We start from the raw sequence: 21,578 nt of genomic DNA, 5'->3' as shown, positions 1-21,578 counted from the left end.
TCTGTGCAGTCCATAAAATCGAGATTTATACAGGCTCTTAATTATCTATAATATGTTGGATGTTTTTATACAGTTCTATCTGTACCTCTTCCCCAGCCAATTTCTATCCAGGTTGCTCCCAGTGTTGTGCAAGTAGTCCTCTTCAGGTTTGGCTGCTACCTCATACAGAATGTTGGTGAATTGAGAGGGCTCAACGAACTTAAATATTAAATACTAGATTTTTAAACTTTTTGGAGTAAGATCATAAATTAGAGCTATCCAGGAAACATATTTCAATCCTGCAAAAATTTTTGAGATTTGAAAATATTTTCCTGTCTCCAATTGAGATAAAAAGTCAAAATATTGAAAATTTTCCTGATCCAAATATCCCCCCAAATTTTCGTTATGGTCAATCAAAACTGACCAGAAATATTTGGTTTGTTTTGATTTCAACCATTTTTCTATTTGTGTCCTACTAAGCTTAAAATTCAAAATGAAAAGTCATTTCAAACTAACAATTTTGTACCTTTTAAAAAAAAAAAATTGAGTTGAGAAACTTTCCCATGGAAAGTTTCTGTTTTGATGAATCAGCATTTTTGCTGCAAAACATTTCATTGAAAAATTCCCAGCCAACTCTGTTAGTAGTAATATTGTTGTACATTTTAGTATAGTGCATTTTGTATTTCAAAAGCAAATGGGAATTCTTATATGTAGTGTGCATAACCACTTTAACAATGTATTATGCTATACTTAGTTGCAATTGAGAAGATTCATAATCCTTGTGTCTTTGATATTTACCTTATTCACAAAAATGAGAGCCATCTTTTCTGGTTTCCATTCTGTTGCTTATTTACCAGTTCCTTATAAACTTCTGACCTTAGAAACCTAGGAAAAGAGTCCTTGGCCATGAGACTATAGATCAGTCTCTGAGCATCATCAAAACATTTCAGGGTTGGTTCTGAGATATTCTGTGAAATGTGGTCTCTGGTAGCGAAGTCAATATTAATCTGTGGAAGTAAGGTGTCATAAAATTAGTTTAAATTTTACTGGAGAATTGAAGTTTGTATTCGTGAGTGGTGCAAATACTATTTGAATTTTTTCTCAGAATATGCTCTCTGATGCAAACTAGCATGTAGTTAGTGCCTTTATTTTCTAGTCTATTGAATATTAGTTTATTTTGGCTCCCTGGGCTTAAAGAGATCCTATCACTACAGAAAGAAGTTAAAAATGCTTTTGATTATCTAAGTGTAGATCAAGGCAAGAAATTCTAGCTCTTTATAATACCAAAAGGAAAGCATTTGCATTTCCTTTCAGAGACCTACCCTTTGCAAAAAATGTTCTATAACACACACAACTCAATCAACCGAGATACCTTAATTCTCCAGCCATTCTAGGGCTATCTGAATGTTAACTATTAACTAAAGGGAGTTCTGTTCTCCCCATGAATCACAGATGTGTAACTTATTAATCATAAAGGAAGTAATAAGAGTCTTTTGAGGTGAAAATAGACTCCCTACTTGTTCTTTAATTGGCTAATTATTAACAATAATAATAAAACTGTGGTCCATGAGAGCAGGATGAACACACAGGATTGCCTCTGGGAAGGGTGTAATGCAGTGTTCAGCAACATTTACAACTGTGTACCTGGACCAAGATACAAATGGTCTGCTCAGAGTTGTGTAGTGTATGAGGGGGTGCTCATTCTGTGTGGGCACATAGACCAAGTCACTGTCTAGTCCATAGTTAGTGCACCATTACACCCACAGAAATGTAAAATTAGACCAATAAAATTGATTGATTTTATTATCTGCTGAATGCTTGATAGGCCAGGGACCAAACTGTAGTTGAACTACACACAATAGCTGAATAATTTATCTGCTTCTGAATCTGGATTGATAAACTGTTTTTCTGTTTATGAAAGCATGTATTTTATCACAATTTGGTGCATTCCTTGGATTTATCAGTGTGAAGATTTATTGATACTTTTATCATCAGGCAGGTATTTTTCTCCAAATATTTATGAAACTATTATTTCTAATTTTCCATTACAGGAATAGAACTTTTATTTTTAAAACAGTTAACTGTTGGTGACTTACACTCCTCCAGCACTCAGAATGGGTCACTGTCACCTGACAGCCACTGGAGAGAATAGACCAGCAATATTACTTGACCAGAACCCGCATCCCCAAATAATCATCTCTCCTGTCACAGAGATGGGACACAGGGCTTGGGAGTCAGAAGAGTGCCAGGGTCTCTGTCCAGTAGGGGAAGTGCATTGGGCTCTGTGTTCTGGGACTCCTGTCTGGGTGGTATCACCTAGCTAGGGCTGTGCTGAAATCATGGAGGCCAAAACTCATAGGATGCAGTGGGCAGGGAGTGGGGACGAAGTGTGCCTGGTGTCATGTACTCCTTGTACACAGTACAATACCATCTAACATTCTATTACATCTCCCCTTTAAGTTTTATATTTCTACCATTTTACATAATCATGTTATCTTTAGAGTTCAGTAGATCAGTCTGTTAAGTATCTCTGAATCATACTGGTTTTCTAATTATAAAACTCAAACATATTTCAACATGGTCCCCGGCTGTCCATTAGTTTCAATGACTGGCTATGTTCCGTGTCTGCCATCTGTAGAATTTGCTTGCTCTGATTATTTTTTAATGAGGAACAAACTGTAGATGTTGAGAGTTTCTGTTGAACTCTCCACTGTCTGTCTCAATCATATATGATGTAGGTAATTAATTCTTTTTCTTTGTGACAGCTGGAATTGTCTATCCTTTTTCTCCATCCACTTTGACACAAACACGGATGCCAGGTTCTAGATCTGGTAGTTCTGAGAGACATCTGTTATGAAATTTGTTTGGAAGCTCTTTTTTGCCTTTTTATCTGATTTGGCTTCTCTCTTTCTGTCCAGCTACTTTGGAGATAGACTCTCTTCCGAAGTTGGAACAGTAGTTCTGAGTTGTCTTCCCACCAGGAGTTGTGCTGGACTATATCCAATAGCTGCTATTGGTGTTGATGTACAGCTCAGAAGAGCGAGGAATGGATCTTCCTGTTGCAGGATTTTCTTGGCTGTCTGTACAGCTGTCTCAGCGTCTCCATTCACTTGTAGGTTGCTAGTAATATAATCAAAATCATATTTGATTCAGAATTATTTGAATTCTGCTGTATGAATTGCTGTCCGTTGTCCATCACTAGTTGTTCTGGAATACTGAAATGAGCAAAAGTGCACTTCACTTTCTCAATAACACTGTGATATGTTATGTCTTTTCAATACATTATTTTTATATACTTGGAAAAATAGTCCACTACAACCAGGTAATGATGTCCTCTGAAATCACACAAATCTGCAGCTAGTCTCTTCCAGGTCTGTCTGTGGTAGAGGAGGGTTTATTAAAGCTTCTTTATGTTGTTTTGGTCTATTAGTTCTGCAACTTTCACATGCAGACACTTTATTCTTTGTCTTTGCTGATGCCCGGCCACCACACTGACTGGTTGACCTGTTCATGGTATTTAGTTAATCCTTGATGTTGTTCATGGATGAGGTTTAGAATTTCACCTCTCATTTTGTTTGGAACTACAGTGTAATCGCCTTTAATCATTAGTCCATCTGGCTCGCTTAATTGTCCATGTACTGCAAACTAGGCTCCTGTCACTTCCTTCATGCTGTTTAAGGCCAGCTGGCCCAAGTAGCTAATGTAACTTAGAACTTCTTGAAGCTGCATGTCTGCCAAGATTGTTTTTTTGTACCTGGTGTAGTCTCTTTTCTGATACTGAGACTCTCTTATCCATAGCATCCATGTGTGCCCTTACATCATCTTCAAGATCACAGGTGATGCTGGGCTCTGGAACTGTGTGTCTGCTACTATCTGATTTTTGCCAGGAACACATGTAGCAACTGGGTTAAATCACATTAATGTTATTGATAGATGCTGGCATCACAGTGGTGCTTGATCCCAGTCTTTTCCATTGATGGGAGTTACAAGTGTCTTATAGTCTGTTATCAGTGTAAAAGAATCCAGTCCATACAGATATTTGTAAAAATTCTCACATATCCTAGGATTGCCAGACACTCCTTTTCAATCTGTGCATATAGTTTTTCTGCTTCTATGAGTGTGTGAGAGCAAAATGCAACTGGCTTCCATTCAGATCCATGTTGTTGCAATGATACACCACCTGCCCCATAGCTGCTTGCATCTGGACTGACCATTGTGGGTTTGGTCACATCACAGTACTTGAGTACTGGAGCTGTTGAGGTAATTTCTTTTACCTTTCTGAAGGCAATTTCTTGATTTGATCGCCATAGCAAAGATGTGGATTTTAAAGGTTCATTCGGTGGTTTTGTCACTATAGAAAGGTCATGTAGGTATCGACCAAAATAATTTACCATCCTCAGTACACGTCTCAGTTCAGGTACATTTGTTGGTGCATTCAATTCTCAAATAGCTTTTACTTTCTCAGAGCTAGGACTGATTCCATCTTGGTTCATTGTCTGTCCTAAAAACTCAATTTGAGATATTTGGAAAATGATTTTTTCTTTGTTTAGCTTCAGTCCAGACTGACAGATTAGGCTTAGAACTTTACTAAGGGTTTTGTTGTGTTCTTCCATCAAAGGACCCATATATTAAAATATCATCCATGAAAACTACAACTTCATTTGTGTTTCTTAACAGTTCTGCCATCTTTCTTTGGAAAATTTCAGGTGCACTGGTAATCCCAAAAGCTAATCTTCAAAAGCAAAATCTCCCAAAGGGTATGATGAATGTAGCCAGTTTAGAACCCTTTGGCTAAAGGAAGTAGCCAGACTCTGTTTGAGGCATCCAGTTTGGAGAATACTGTGGCTGTTTTGCTTTGGGGAGGAAGTCATCCATTGTGGGAGGATCTGTTTTTCTCTCACAGCTGTTTAATTAAACCTTTAAGATCCATACAGATTTGTATTTTTCCATTTTTCTTTATAAACAGGATTACTGGAGCATATGGTGTTCGTTCAGATTTTCTCAATAATGCCTATCTGCTCCATTCTCTTTAATCTAGTTTCTACGTTATGAAATAATGGGATATGAATCCTGCAAGGTCTATGTACATTATATGGTTCAGCATTGTCTTTTCAGGTTATTTGTACTGGATCTCCTTTTAAAAGCCCAATATCTCCAAATATTTTGAGTTCTCACACCTTTCTCACTAGGCCTGCCATGATGTGTCTGGGAAGATTGTTGATCTTTGATCCTTTGATCATGTACATTCTGAATGCAAAACTTTTGTCTTCGTAAATTGTTTCTGTGGTAAACTGGCACATACAGTTCAGATTAGCTCCGGAGCTAGTCAAGGAGATATCAGGTAATTTCAGCTCTGGGAGAGATTATAGGTGATTGTAAGTCCCTTTTGAGAGGATGGTTACATCTAATATTTAGTCATTTAAAAGTTAATAACCTTTCCATGAATATTCCGTTTCACTTTCCAGGCAGGCTATGTGTCACCACGTGTGATAGATCCCAGAAACAATGGCTCTTGATTGTCTGAAATATTAGTCAACTCCCTGACTGCCTTGGTATGGCAAACAGCTGCAAAATGTCCATATTTTGTGCATTTATTACATATTTCATGTTTAGCATGACATGCATCTTAAGCTATGAATTTTTCCAAATCCTCTGCATTTAGTCTGAAATTCTTGGTAGCCTGGGACTCCCTCATAGCCTCAGGGCTTCTATATTAATGATTTTTAGCTCTCATGGTGTGTCTGTTTATAGCTTCTAAGCTAGTTTCAGGTTTTTCAAGTTGCTCCTGCCTCTTCTTCTGCTGTTTGACTAGTTCAGACTGTTTTGCTAAGGGGATAGCAGTTTGTAGGTTTAAATCTGTCTTTAATTGTAGTTCCTGTGAAATGCTTTTATCTCTGGGTTCAATGATTAGTCTGTCTCTGATGTTTTCATGTTTTGCAGTCCCAAAATCAGAGTTTTCAGCCAAAGTATGCAGAACTCTTATAAAAGAGTCAACATTTTCTCCTGGTTCTTGAATTCTCTGGTGAAAACATGCTCTTTCATAAGCCACATTTCTCTGAGGTGTAAAGTATGAAATCAAACACATACAGAACCCTTTCATAATAATCTTTGTGACAATCTTCAGTAAAGGCAAAAGATTTAAAGATATGCTTTAACTGCTTCCCCATAGCATAAATTAAAGAAGATACCTGAATATCTCCAGTTTCCGGTGGAGTTTTGTAGCAGTTCAAAATATTGCAAAGTACTGCTTCCAGTCTGTCCATTCTAAAGTTCCTTGAAAACGGAATTTCTCAGGGGCACTGAGAAGTGGCTTGTTGATTAGATTGATCCCGCAATATTTGTTGCTTTGTTCTTTCTGTTTGCAACCTTGTTGCTAATTTTCTTCTATTTGTACTCTCCTCTGGCACCAGTTAGACTACCTTTACTTCTGACACAATGTCATGTGCTTCTTGTACTGAGTAGGCTGCAGGGCTGCTACTAGAATGTCAGACTCTTGCACCAGATATGGACTGGGTACAGAGTTTCCTTCTTAGAGAGCCACACCAGAGATGTGTTCACTAAAAGATACTCTGTTGCACTGCTAGGAAGGATGGCTGTTGTGAGCTTAATGAAAGTATGTTACACATGACACCTCCTAGTGAACAATATAATACAGTTTAGCATTCTGTTACATCTGGCACTCAAGGGGGGCAGCAAGCAGGGGCTGCTCAGTGAGGGTAGGTGCCCTGTATTCATGGGAGGCAGCAGGCAGGTGGTAGGGGAATGTCTGGAGGAGAACAGTGTGCGAGGTTCTCAGGAGAGGCAGTTGGCAGGGACTGTGGGGTGCCCGGAGGAGGAAGGGAGCATAAGGTGGTGGGGTGCCTGGGGATAGTGGGTGAGAGGAGAGAAGTGCCTCAAAGGGGAGGAGGGTATCTGGTACTCACAAGGGGCAGCAACCAGAGGAGAGAGAGTGTTGAAGGGGTGCTCAGTACTCACAGGGGGCACCAAGGAAGAGGTGCCTGTTACTCACCACAGTTTAGCAGTTAAGGAAGCCTTCTGTTCCTTGTGGACCTGTTGCTGCAAAGGTCAGGTCAGGTGGTCTTTGCTGCCAGGACCCAGCTCTCTGCTAATTTTGCTTACTAACTTCAGAGCAGCGCAACCAACCAGAATATCCGTCTCTGCAACGGCACACCATGCCATCTGGCAGGGACTCTGCATGGAGGGACCAATCCACCATGTCTCCTTCCTGATTGAGGAGTTGGGTCCAGGGACTTCTGGCATGTCCAAAATTTGGGTGAAAATTAGTAAAAGTCAAATAATTTTTTTTAAACTCAGGAATTTTTCGGGAAAAACGGGTAAAAACTGAAAATGATAGACCTTATATATAATGTAGTCTTAAAGGACATTTTAATGTTTTGTTTTGCTTTTAAAAAAAGTAAAGTCTGAGTGTTACTTTATCTCATGCAGAAGAAAGGACATGTCATAAAATAATTTTTAAAAAGGGGGATTCATGAGCAGATAAGTACTAAATTAGAGGCCCTGTCATTTAGTTACTCCTACTTGGCGCTACCAGCATTTTATTATAATAATATCCTTTTTGCTATCATCTGCAGTTTCAGCTAGATAATTTCACTCATGGTTTTCATGCTCCAAATTCAGAGGTATTGAGTCCCTGCAACTCTCATTGACTTCAGCAAGACAAAAATTATAGGATTTGGCCTATCATTTTTGTAATATTGTTTGTAATAATAATAATATAAAAGAGCTTTGATCAGTCATAAGACATCAGGACATTCAAAACACTGTCACTATCCAAAGCAGAAGGATCAGTGCAAAGGCCACGGAGGGAGCACACATCATAAGGTAATTAATTCACATATTTCTTCATTCACACAAAACATTTTCTTTCGTGATCAAATTGAACATTGTGGAAGGAGTATTTCAAAGGGACTGTTTCAATATTCATAACATCAAAAATCTCTCTTAAAGGAAATGAACAAATAGTAGCCAGTAGCGCACTTTAATTTACTTTGTGGAAGGAATGTAGTTTATCGTACCATAAAAAGCATATTGTCAATGAAAAGCAAAGAAAAGTAAATGCACAGCCACTATTGCCAACCCCAACCTTTCAAATATCATGAGGTTGGCTAAATAATCATGAGATGCTAATGTAAACTAAGACGTTTGTGAGGGTTTTTATGTGCCTTATGGGTTTTTGAAGCTTTAGGGGGATGCCACCTGCCCCCGAAGTGTGTGAGAGCTTTTAAGGGTCAAAATTCAGCCTCAGATATACATGCAAAAATGTGTCCTTCCCCTGATTACTCAGAGAGGGCTCTTCTTGCCCTCCTCCACCCCTAACGTGAGGGAGCTGCCATCTAATCTCTCTACTACCCCCATCACTATCACTCCACCTTCTTCAGCCTCCCTTTACCCTTCATTAGAATTGCAGAGGAAGTCTGCTTCTCCCCCACCCCACCTGCCAGTGTCCTGCTCCTCCCACATTCTGCACATGAACCTTTTATAGGGTCTCTGATGCTCCTCACAGTCCATTTCCTAACTCTCTTGTCTAGGGTGGGAGCCATTTTGCCTGTGGGAGGTGGCAGCCACATTTATTACAGGCAGCCTCACTTCAGCAAGCAGATAGACTGTAGGGAAATTGCCATCATACTCTTTTCAACCCCCTTGAGAGTAATGGGACAGTTATTCCGAGTAAGGGAAAAATCACGAGTTAACATGATGAAAGGCTACCCTCATATGAGAGGTAAAAAAAGCCCCCAAATTGCTAGAGTCATGATAAAATTGAGTTTGCAATAATGCATACTTCTCCATGCATCAAAATGAGAGTGCATGCATTAAGAGGTAGCACTGAACCCAAATCCTGTGTAATGTTTACCTGAAGTGTATATTCAGACACTAGATGTCTCTGTGTGCTTTTAAGAGTTCTAAGAAGGGTGTATTCTCTCGTAAATGAGAAAAGCAAAGCTGGAACTCAAGCTATTTGGAAGCCTGTTTGGTTGTCTGTAGTTGTAGTTACTTGTCTTTCATAAATGCATCCTGTTGTAGACACACTGTGATCTTGAATATCATTACATTCTGGATCTGAGCTTTGCAGCTTGAGGACTATCCCTGGAAACTATCTGAGGAAAGTAAAAATGACTGTTTTACCTCCCTTGGAGCATCAGCCTGGATAAATTCTGAATAAATCTTTTGGGCTTTTGAGGCAATTTTAGCAGAAGACTTAGTTTTCTTGAAGTCCTCACAGGCCATCCAGAAGTCAATGTTCTCCTCACTGAACTCGGACTTCAGGAATGTTCTAAAGGCAGCCAAGCCATCTGCAGAAATAGAAAAATAAATTGGAAGACCTATATAATCTATGTAGCAGTCCAGAGGGTAAATCATGTTAGGGTCCAAAAATTGAATCCTTCTGTCCTTATTCAGTCTACAAACCCCTGGGACAAATTCAGCCTTTTGTTAGACTCAAACAAAACTGCTTCCATTTCAGTGTAATTGTACGAGTATAACAGAAGGCTGATTTTGGAACTTCGAATTTAATGGGAAACTTGTCTGAGAAAGGACCACAGGATTTAGCTATATCAACATAACCAAATGTCAACATTTGGGGATTGATCACTCAGACAAACTCCCATTGAAGAAAGATAGTTGGTTTCTGTTTGCTTCCCCCCCTCAACCCTTCAAAATTCAAAGTAATCAATGAGAGTTTTTTCCAACTCAGAACTGCAGAATTTGACATGTGAAAAGTAATTTTAATGGGAAGATATTTACTTGTATTAGAAAGATGGACTAATTCATGAAAAATCTTAACTTTCCACTATTTACAGTATTACCTGTAGTTCATATGAAAATTATACACCATCAGAAAAGGTTTTGAGATTTAAGCAGTATATTGGGACCTGGGAGATGCCCAATCAGTTCCTGGCTCCGCCACAGAATTCCAGTGTGGCCTTGTGAACTCGCTTAATCTCTCTTTGCCTCAGTTCCCCATTAGTAGACCAGGGATATCCAGGAAATCCAGTTAATCTTCTCTATTTAGATTATAAGAACTCCAGGGTTTGGAGTCTCTCTTTCTGTGGGTTTCTCTAGTGCCAACTGTAGTGGAGTTTTAATCTTGGTTGGGGCCTGTAGGTACTACAAGGTAATACAGATAAGAAGTAATAATCCTGTATTCCATATCTTGTCATTTGAAAAGAATTTTCTCCCATTCAGGAAATCCATTTCAGACTGATCCTGAGATAGTCTGTGGAAACTGAAAACTTATTTGGGGAGAGTGAAACTGTAATTTTATTTAAAGTCCATGTAAATGAAAAGGGAATATTTAAGAATGCAATTTAAATTCAAGTTTTAAGACTTTATGCCTTTCAATTGAAAACTCCATCTGGCAACTGTACTTTAAATGCAGAGAATTTCATTATGTTCTTGAAAGCTGTACAGGATTTGTATTGAAATTGACACCGAGATGGGAATGATGATGGGAATTTTGTCTATCAGTAGTTTCCTTGTTACAGAACTCTAGACTGATCCTGCTCCCACTGAGGTCAATGTGACTTTTACAATTAACTTCAGTGAGAGCAAAATAAAACCTTCTGCTAGGTCACAACTAGTGGAAGAGCCAAGATGGTACAAAAAGGGCAGCTCTTTGGGGCAAGCGCTGTCTTTTATTCTGTATAGATAGCACATAGCACCTCTCGTTATCTGGACTAAATCAGGTCCTGGGCCACGGCAGAGGATGGCCAGAAACAATGACTGATAAGTTAGGAGTGGTGTATGATCTGAATTGCAGAGACCAATTGGAAAGCTGCTGCTTGACACAGCATGTACCACTTGAGACAGGCATTCATTAAATCCTGAGGAACTAAGGCCAAAAAACACAAACAAACAAAAAAAACTCTTCCACCGGCCATACAAAGAAGCCACCAAACAAAGGAGCCCCATGGAAAAACCACACAACCCAGGAACAACATAGGCCAATGTAAGGGTGAAATGTTGCAGGAATGACAGCACAACCCCTATAGTTAACTGTTTCCAGGCTATCCTCTTGCTTTCAGTCATGATAACTTCCCTAAATTTTCACCTTTTGGCTGAATGTTTTGTTTTTGTTCTATCTCTGCATGAAGATGAACTGGGGAGTAGGGGGCGGGCAGGATGGTTGGAAGGGAGGTTTGAGTAAAATCAGTTCAACTGCAATGGAGGATGGGCAAGGAGAGTGGAAAACATCCCCAAGTAAGAGTTGGCCAAATTCTGCCCTCCATTCTGCCCGTGCAACACCATTGAAATAATCTTAATAGGTCCAGATTCTTCAGTGAGGTTCTAATTTGTGTATTTTTTTAAAATGTAGCTAGTAATTTTTAAAACTAACCAGAGGTGTCATATTTAGATCAAACTGCCATTTAATTATAACATCTCTGGGCTGGAATCTGCTCCCACTGAAGCTGGTGCCAAAGCTCTCCATGACCTCCAGTAAACAGTCAGTAGATATGTTTTTACAGTACTTCTTACCATTATTTTCCAGTAGTGTATCCACAGTCTCAGACCATGCCATTGTTTCCTTAGGGGTTGACCTGTGGAAACAACATCTACCCTTGAAAATAGCATTGTGATCTTTTGCCTATGCAGTCTATGTTAGTTTTTCTGTTGCTTGGAACATGTCATCATCACCTCATTAACGAAGCAAGATGAGTAACTTACAGCATTGCACCATATATCAAACAGTAAAAGGTTAAAAGAAAGCCTGACTTTTTTTAGCGTACAGATAACCATAGAGTACTGCAAAGTAGAATGTAATTTGACACTGGCAACTTGATTATTAATCTAGGAGACAGTAGTAATAATGTTTGCAATTGGCTGAACTATAATAAAGGTGCAGGAGATATATTAGTCACTGTTCTGTAGTGGAGTGCTGGATTTCTTCTCAACTTTGAATGGATTAACCATTAATTTATATGACACTTTTTGCTTGCAATAACTAAAATTATCTAAAAGGTTATCACACTAGCAATGGTGTGATAAATGGACTATTTCTCAGTTTCTTACTAGTATAAATATCTGGATCCGTTCATAGTTTTGCTTCTTAACAAGGTTTTGATTAAGTATTTGTTAAAGCTGTAATAATCTGTCTTTTTTGTTTCCCACTGGCGTTGGAGGCTCCCCCTCTCCCATTTCTAAGAAAGCACAAGAATACAATTACTTAATAAAATTTCAATTCTGGGCTGATGTATCTAAATTTAGGAACCTGTCAGGGCAGAATAAGATCTTTTCCAAACTAGTTAATAATAATTTTAAGTGCTCCTTCCTTCCTTCCGGACTTGGTGCATGTGGAATATGGTCTAAAACAGACTTGCTGAACACCTGAACTGTTATCCATTGTCCCTCCAATGAATAAAACCCATTATTATGTAAGTCTTACACCCTAGGGGGTATCCGATGCAGAGCGGTCAAGTGGTTGTTTGTTTATATGTTCTATTTATTAGGCTGGCTCCATTTTTTTTAAATGATCAGTTTCTGAAGATTTTACTGGACAGCAATATTTATAGCACAATCTGTCTAGTTAGATAATTTTAAGCCACCTATCACTATATTTTAGGATTTCATCAAGATGTGCTTTACATATTGATATACAGAGTGGAATGACTGTGCCACTCACATGTATGGCCAAGTCTACACTGAGGCCATGTCTACACTAGAAAAAAAAGGTTTATTGTTAACTAAAATGTTATAATCTTAGCATAGACAAGGCAAATTGTATATTTAACACTTTAGGGTTTTCTTCAATCAGCTAAAATGTTAAAACTACAATTTGCCTTGTCTAAAATAGCATTTTCCCCCCTCATGAAGACCACGCTGTGTGCAGTGAAGATGAGGATATGTGTAAATTAGGCTTGATCTACACTGAAAATTTACATCGACATAGCTACATCTCTCAGAGGTGTGAAAATATACACGTCTGAGAGACATAGCTATGCTGACCCGATCCCCTGGCTAGACAGCACTAGGTAAACAGAAGAATTCTTCCATCAACCTAGCTATTGCCTCTCGGAGAAGTGGATTAACTACAGCAATGGGAGAACCCCTCCTGTCACTGTAGTGAGTGTCTACAGTGAAGCCCTACAGCAGTGCCTCTGTAGCATTTTAACTGTAGACATAGCCTCAGAATATTTTTCTATTAGTTAATTGATTGCAAATGGCAAATGTTTGTGACCTGCCCAAGGGATCAGCCTAGGTAAATGACAACGAACAAAGAGTTGGGGAGTGTCAGTAAGAGCCTTTTCAAGTGTGAATTGTTCTGAGTTAATAAATTCAAGATAAAAATCTTAGTGAACTGAAGAAGTAGATGACTCCTCAGATAAAGAGAAACCACCAGCACACAGAATCACATTGGCATGAGGGAGAGTTTGGTTACATACACCAGAGAAAACTCTTACTAAAATTTCCATGACATTTGTAAAGGCTCAATTTTTAACGATCGTGAGAGAGGATCTAGGCCTCATACCCTAATTCATAGTTCATAACTAAAAATTAGTGGGAGAGGTGTGTTGTACTGAGCAAAATGCCAATCTGCCTATTTGAAAGGACAATGCAGAAACTGTCTGGAGCAGACGTGCAATCTGGTGTCTGAAGTATGTAAGCTAGTTTCTTAAGCCTTTCAAAAGCAATTATTTGGCATTGTTAAAGGGTTTTGGTATTGTCAGTGGCTCCTAGAGAAAGCAGAGAGTCCAAACTCTCTTGTTTGTATAGGTTACTGGTTTGCAAAGCCGAGGTAGCTGCTCTGGATCAAGGTGGGCTTGTTGGACCTACAAGCTGACCAAGATGTGGGGTTTAATAAACTGGCTGAGTGAGGTGGGGAGTCACTCATCTCCCTCTGGGCACAACAGCAGGATCTCACTGACAAAGAGATGTCAGAGCAGGAACTTGCTCTTTAGTCATATAAAATATTTCTTTTACATCTGTAGCTAAGCTGAGATAGCCATATTTGGTTTAGCTTATCAGAAGGGTAAATCAAGATATGTTAAGCAAACAGCTTGTTTTAATTCCATTTTATCTCCTTTTTTGTAAAAATTATTTACAAATTTAGTTAGTATTATTGGTCTTTGGGTAACTTCACTCTCATGTCCACAGGAGAAAAGAAAACCTCCTCACCTCTAAGAAAAGGTGCTGAAGGGTGATGAGTTTCTTGAACCTATACCCTTCTCTGGCTCAGTCTGGACAGAGGTGTTTTATCCCACTGATTTGTGTTGATACTAGGCTACCGCTGGCAAACACAAGGGGTATATCTTCAATGCACAGTTAACCTGCGTGATTTCAAAGTTGCTAACTCTCTGAAAACCCCCATCTGATTCACTGCATGTCCCATTTGCCCACCTCCTTGGGCTGAGCAACCAGTCAGAGCTGCTATAGGAAGACCTCCTTTCTTTTTCCCCCTCCCCTGGGCAAACCAAAGCCATTCTCACAGAGGGGAGGGTGAAGCAGGGAGCTAAAGAACCCAGTAGCTCTGGGTAGCTCTGCTATTTAATCCCCACTCCCTCCTGGGACCAACAAGGATGGCACAGCACCTCTGCTCCTCCCCCAACCCTGGGAAGGTTATACCTCCCAACCCTTCAAGTGGCTAAAGTGGGGATGGCTCCTTCCCCCAGGATGGAGGGAGGTCTGGGGAAGAAATTGCAGAGTGAGTCCACCCCACACTCATCCCGTGTTGACACCTGGAATGGGTGGAAGGGACCCTGCTGCAGCTCCCTCAAGCCTGGGTGTGTGTGTGTGTGTGAAACCCCGGGAGGAGTGGGGGTAAATTGATGGGGGGAGGGGACTGGGCGGAGGATTGTCTTGGAGGTTGGGGGCAGAAGTAATTGCTGTGCAGGGGATGGGCAGATGTGGCAAGCTCATGCAGCAGGGGCCAAATTCACTGTACCCGGTACAGCTAGGATAATGGGGAATACTGTCTGTCACACATACACAGGGTATGGGCTGGGAGGAGGGGAGGTGTGTTAAAAATATTTTAAAAATCTAAACCACAATATAATCTTTAGAAAAAAATCTCAAGATTTTTTGGGCAACTGACTCAGGATTTTTGATCTCTTGAAGTTGGTAATACCGAGATTAGCACCCAGTTCTGAGCACCCAGGTTAGTGTAGGCTGGGTGTGAGTACCTCTATAGCAAACTCTCAGTGTTACTATATCCTCACTGTTTCTGCACTTGCCTGTGTGTGTCAGGGGACATATCTCACAGTTCTTTGTGCTGTGATACTCTCGTATTCTTTCCCAGTCGGTTATATCAGTTGTGGGAGACACAAAATGTCCTTCCAGAGAACTGTGGGAAGGGGATTGTATGACTATCAGCACTTGAGTGATTTAGCCTATGTCCTTACTGCAAAGTGGGCAGTTTCCAGCCTGAGGTATAGCCGGGGCTCAGGTTCTAGGTAAGCTAGCCTGGGCTTAAGCACCTCCAAACCCTGGTCAGAGGTTCTTCTGTGTGGATGGTAAGGAAGTTTGGGCTAAACCTGGTAGGAACCTGGGTTAACTATGCAGTGAAGACTTACCCTAGGTGGGAAATCAAAAGACCAAGGAGGAGATGTGAGTTGGAGGAGATTATTGGTAACAATGTCTTCATCCAAAAGACTCCCACAGAGTAAATTGGGTAAGGAAATCACTCATTTTATTCAGAACAATGAAGGGTCTAAATAAACCCTGCTAGATTCCAAATATGCAAGTCCAGTTATTTCCTACCTCATGCTTAGACCACGAAGCTATGGCCCCTAATGAGGACAGGTGCTCAGTCCAGCTAAAATTAGACTTGGTGATTGTTGTCTCACCAAAGCACTGCCGGCCTTCTGTGTGTATCAGGTATGGAGGCTATTCATAATTCTTAATGGGGAGGAATCTTTCCTCTGCAGGTGCATAACACCCAGTCAAGAATTCTATGCTGCTTCTTTCTGAGGAGTAGAAATGCGAGGGCAGATTCTTTCAGGGTTGATTGGACATTTTATAGTAACCTTTAATGTGAAGTTTATGATGCTCTTGTCTGACTGACAAATCTGTTCTGAAATCGTCTATGGAACATTCTTTATGCCAGTCGTTGATCCTAGCAGGGACTTATGCTCCTATCATGATGCTCCTATATATACTATAGATATTGACTTAAAAAGATGTGTTTCCAGAGACTAAACAGCTGGTAATGGCTAAAACTGGTCAAACTCTTCATTCTGAATAATATATTGAGGGGCTTTTTAAAATTTTTGACTCAGTCATGATTACTATAAATATATATGATATTCTTAAATATTCCCTGAGATCTAGGTTCTCACAGCTAGTACTGAGCTGCACAGGGGAGTTTGTGAGTTCTCATCCACACAGAGTTATGAAAGTATATTACAGACAATAATAGTATTCATTAATTGCATACTTATCAAGATGCAACATGGGAGCATTAATATGTTATAATGTAAGTGCCATTGTTTTCAGAGGAGTTTCTATAAGGTTAGTGCATTGATGCTATAAAATCGCAAGCATTATATTGAAGTAGCTGTCAATTTACTTGCATCATAACTGTGCAAAATAATACACACAAAATTAATAAAATTGCATATGTATAAATGGAATCTAAATATAGTCAATATATATTAAAGCGCAAATCAAAACCATAAAATATATTATATGAAATTGTGACATTGTCAATTGTCTGACAATCTGTGAGCCTGTCACCTCTCTGCTCCTGCTCACCAACTCTCTCCCTTTGGCGGAGTTATGCCAGCAGAGAAATTGGATCAGTAAATGTAACAACTTTAATCAAATATATAACAAATACCTGGGAAGTTCAGTGAATATATAACTGCTTTCAAATCTCATGGGGAAGCAGAATGACAGACCTGGGAAAATCAGAAAGAATGGCCCTAATCCTGCATGCTTTCCTCCTGAGAGTAGTGCTGTTTGCTTCACTCAGAGTGATCTTACTGACTTCAGTTGGATTACTCTCATGAGTATCGTGAGCAGAATTTGCCCCAAGGACCAAAATCAGCATATTAATTATAAATGAGGAAGGAAATAAAAACTGTCCAGGCTAATCAGATGTCAGCTGTCCCATTCCATACATCTTCTCAGATAAAAATAGCCATAAACAACAACTCACTTCACTGGCATTTTTCATTCCACTGTCTGACTGTCACAGGTAATGCAGATTTTTTCTTTCTGACTGATCTTCAAGCTGAAGGTAATGTGACAGCAGGAACATTACAATTAGTATGCAAATAACCAAACAGCGGGTTGCAAATTGACATTCTGTTTTTACCACTTTCTTTCAAATTATTTCTGTTTCACAATCATGGCTTGTTTTTGATCATGGCCAGCCTAATTTAATCCCCCCAGTGCAAGAAATAGCTATTTAATTAAACATGGTTTAGATGGAAACATCTCTCAAACTTTCTTTATACTCTGAGCAACATCTTCACAGAGACATCATCTTGTGGGTCACTTCCTGGTCTTGAACCCGTGTTGTTATCAGCCTACCGATCATGAAGAGAAAGGTGGCAAGTTGTGCCTGTTCCTCTTGCTTCTCTTTCCTTTTCCTACTTCCTTCCTACCTACCAATAAACAAAACAAAAACAAAAAACAAACCCTATACTGCATGCAACTAACAAAGCTGTGCCAATTTTTTTTCCAAATTCATTATAAGCCCTCCAAGACAGGATTGTTCCTTTTGTGTGTTTGTACAGCATCCTGAACAATGACGCCCTAGGCCTTTGTGTACTATAATAATATAAGTATTTAGTCCTACTACTGCTACTACTTCTACTACTAGTAATGTGATCATGCAACATCCCAGTGGCAGCTACAGCAATGCATTCAGAGTACATCTCTTTTCGACATAAACTCTTAATGTATTTTCAATGGTGCTATAAGTGTATTTTCTTTCTGGGAAAACTAATTGCACTGTCTCCTTCTGCTTTTCGTGTTCTCTCTCCTTTCCCTCTGTTCTTTATCCCCGAGCTTCCCTGCATGTGCTTCATACTGCCTGATTCTCCTCCTTCTCCTGTACGTTCCTCTGTCCTCCTGCCGGTCTCTCTGTCCCATACTCCTCTGAACATGTTGGTCTGCAGACTGGTTTCCTTCTCCTCTCATCTCCTCTCCTCATCTCTCCTGCTGTGTCGTCCCCTACTCATTCTGCCCAGCTGAATGCTCAGCGATAGGTTTTCTTGGGCATATGAGCTGTATGAATGAATTAATATTGTTTTGAGCAATTTTTAAGCAAGTGAGACCTGCACGAAGGACTGTCTTAAATAAGTAACCCCCTGCATTAGGGACCACTTCAAAGTACTATTATGCAGTTTCCAGTACAATTTTGGTTGACCTTTATTCAAAGACAGATTTTGCTAGGCAACCAATATTTGCTGGTATCCTGGAAAATCAATTCAGACAAGTTTTCTTGTTTTGGCTTTTAAAGGGTAACTGTAGGATGGCCTTAAATAACTTACCCTGGGAGAGATTAGTTTAGTATTTTGAGACGTTGATTCAGTATTCCCCTTAGAACTACTTAAATATTTTGAAAACCTTATTAGTTCTTAATGTCTGTTTATTAAAGAAAATTTAAGATCTCAAAATTTTAAAAATTACTTTAGCTAACTGAATTTGTATTAAGTACTTCAGCAATACTTAACAAGATCCTCAGCACAAAGATACTAGATATTTTCATTGATAAGAAAATGTAGATTCTTCTCATTTTGATGGCAATGCAAGTTAAATGCAAAGGTATCACACACACCAACAAAATCTTATCTTTAAAAATAATTATAAAATCTAAAAATTCAACATTGTCTAGAAATTCTTTGCAATTTTACCAGCCCAAGACCAAATAAATAGTGGCTTGTTAGTGAGCTTAAAGAGTATTCTGAAATATTTCGTTTGTTTGAAAAAAGCAGCTTGGTTCCCACAGGCTATTGGTATAATAGAAAAAAAATCATTGCAATATGTCTTTGTGTAATTATACTGTAGCGGGGTGGTTACCCGCTCCGGCCCTGACAGGGCTGGGGCTGTGGTGAAAAGCCCAGGACCATTAAGGGAGCAACCGCAGCTTTGGCCAGCTCAATCAGGCTCAGCTGGCCCCTATAAGAGTCTGTGAGCCAGGAGCCCTGTCACTCTCCCTGTAGAGGGAGAAGGGCCTGGCTGCAAGGTGCCAAGCAGGACACCTAGATTGGAGCAGGGCTGGGGAAGGGCCAGAGGAGCTGGGAGCTCCGGCCTGGAAAGCCTCAGGCTGCAGGCCTGACTACAGGCCAAATAGGTGTAGGGTTGCAGAGGGGCAGCCCATCAGTAGGTGGAGGCAGCAGGTCCAAAACCCCCTTGCCTGTGATGAGTGGCGTATACACTTCAGTCTGCTCCTGATATAAGGGGCTAAGTGGGGACTGGCAGTAGCCCAGACTAGGCAAGGTGGAGTTAGAGGGTGGGGAGACCCAGAACCTGAGAGGGTAGGGGTACTGCCAGGGGGGCAGCACCCCAGAGAAAGGGGCACTGGGTCCTGGGAGGGACACGGGGGCCGGAGGTAAGGCGAATCACCAGCCTGCAGAGGGTGCTCCGGTGGCTGGACGAGCTAATTCCCAACGACTACCAGCAGGAGGCGCCGCAGGGGTGAGTCTGAACCTTTACATATACATATATAAAGAAAATGAGAGTGAGACAGTAGTTAGGGAAAACACAAAAATATTTAGGAAAGTATTCAAATGATATGGATAAACAAGGATTTTCTTTTGCTTTCTAAGGCCTATATGTTTAGTTCAAAAATTAAGCTTACTTTTAATAAATTTTTTAAAATGCTGTAGTAAAAACAGACAAACACGTAAGTATTTTGGAATCTCACCTTGAAGCTCTGTTCTTGGGTGTGAACAGCGCAGCGATAGCAACTCAGAAAGTTAGTATTAGTATATTCCAAAGCTTGTACAGGAGTTTCTCCATATCTTATTCCATTGTCACAAGCACAGTGATGTTTTCTTCAAGTACTTCTGGGAGACAAGGGGCCAAATTTTGATTACAGTTATCAGTATTGCCAATCCTAAACCTTTAAAAATCATGTGTGTGTTGTCAAAAGCATGATACCAGCTTAAATGATGTGATAGAAATGTGCATAGAGAATAAGGACATGGGCTGTGTCCAATCAGATTACCCTGATGGGCCGCATGCAGCCTGTGTGCCGCAGGTTGCCCACCACTGGTATAGTTTATTTCCATATGGGAAAGGGAATAAGCTATAGTGGTATAACTGCATCCATACTGGGAGTTGTACTAGTATAACTATGTTGGGGGAAAAATATCACTCCTAATTGACATAGTTGTACTGGTACTAAAACTGTACATAACAGGCCCAATATACTTGATGTGACTATTTCAGTTGTCATTGATACTTTGTTTCACAATCATCACACTTATGGCTTCCTTCCCCGAACATCCCCAAACATTTTTATTCCATTTACTGTTCATCTTGGGTTAGTAGCTCTTGTTTGTCAACATCCTGTGTCAATGCTACGCAAGTGCACTTTCCCTTTCAGAATACCTTCAAAGCAATTTCTGTGTTAGTTTAATGTTGTTTTTCATCGATTTGCTTTATTATACAATTTTCATGAATTTCTAGGACTTTAACAGTCTAAGGGCTTGCCTACATGGCCCCACATTGCAGAAAAAGGCATGTGAGTTGCAGCGCGCACATGCTAATGGGTTGCACTGTGACGGCCCTATGTAGACCCTGCTAGCGGAAAATAAAAGCGTACCTAGTTCACATTAATGTAGTCCTGTTCCATAGATGGGGTCAAGATGGGGAAATCATAGGGCAGTGCTTTAGCTTGTGCTGCAGCTCATCCCCCCTATAGTCTGCACTGCGGGGCCATGTAGGCAAGCTCTAAGTTGCTCTCCATAAATGTTACTTGCATTCTGTGGAGACCAATATGCTTTAGTACTTTTAACTGGTTCTTTCTTTTTTACTTTGAATGATGGGAGATGTCTCTCATGGAAGCTGTTTAGCATTTTAAATTAAACTGGCAGCACATCCACGTTTCTGCACAATGTGATAGGGTGAGATTTTTGTGCCAGCATAAATGTCCTGCTTCTTCCATACACAATATGTAGATGATCAAATGGAGAGCTAGCTTTATATATGCATGACTTACAAAAGCCATTTATTGAGCACATTACAGGGGAGAACAGTTCCAGTGAACTGCAAGTAAATGTTGTCGCTTCATTTAGCACTAGGCCATTAATCCTAATGTTTGCTCACTGTGCATTTAGGTGCAGGCTGAGCTATATGGCAGTGTTTGAAATGCTAGTTCTCAAACCTAAGTTTGCAGAGGAGATAGAATGAGATTTCACTATGAGCAGGCCTTCTTCAGAGTGAGATACAAATGCACAGTCCTCCACACACACTAGCCCTCAAATTGTCTGATCTCTCTGAGGGGTGCTTGTCAGGAAACTGCTGGATTGTGTGTGCGGGTTGGGGGAGAGGAAAGGGAGGGTCTGTGTGATGATTTTCCTGTCTGATCTTGGAGCCGTCTGGGCCCTGGGACAGACTCCAACATAAATTAGAACAGCCTAAGGGCTGCTGTAAAATTCATTGGTTATTGATATGGCAATAGCATATAGTGA

General features: G+C 40.1%; 1 protein-coding gene across 1 annotated transcript; it reads right to left on the bottom strand.

The window, feature by feature from the left end:
• Positions 1-782: 782 nt before the first annotated feature.
• Positions 783-17,100, bottom strand: RGS21 (regulator of G protein signaling 21). The gene is made up of 4 exons (XM_077824380.1): positions 17,090-17,100; positions 11,473-11,549; positions 9,124-9,290; positions 783-986 (listed from the first exon to the last, which is right to left on the bottom strand). Exons 1-4 carry the CDS (start codon positions 17,098-17,100, stop codon positions 783-785), a joined length of 459 nt encoding a protein of 152 aa, XP_077680506.1.
• Between the last annotated feature and the right edge of the window lie 4,478 nt (positions 17,101-21,578).

The sequence above is a fragment of the Eretmochelys imbricata genome, chromosome 8, assembly GCF_965152235.1.
Source record: "Eretmochelys imbricata isolate rEreImb1 chromosome 8, rEreImb1.hap1, whole genome shotgun sequence".
NCBI classification, from domain to species: Eukaryota; Metazoa; Chordata; order Testudines; family Cheloniidae; genus Eretmochelys; species Eretmochelys imbricata.
Note: the sequence above shows the minus strand (reverse complement) of the source record. Positions and strands in the feature narration are given on the sequence as shown.

Coding starts and splice junctions, on each gene's coding strand:
- RGS21 (XM_077824380.1), bottom strand. Junction 9,291..11,472: donor TACACTACTGGAAAATAATG/GTAAGAAGTACT, acceptor CTATTTCTGCAG/ATGGCTTGGCTGCCTTTAGA. Junction 987..9,123: donor AGGCTGATGCTCCAAGGGAG/GTAAAACAGTCA, acceptor TTACTTCCACAG/ATTAATATTGACTTCGCTAC.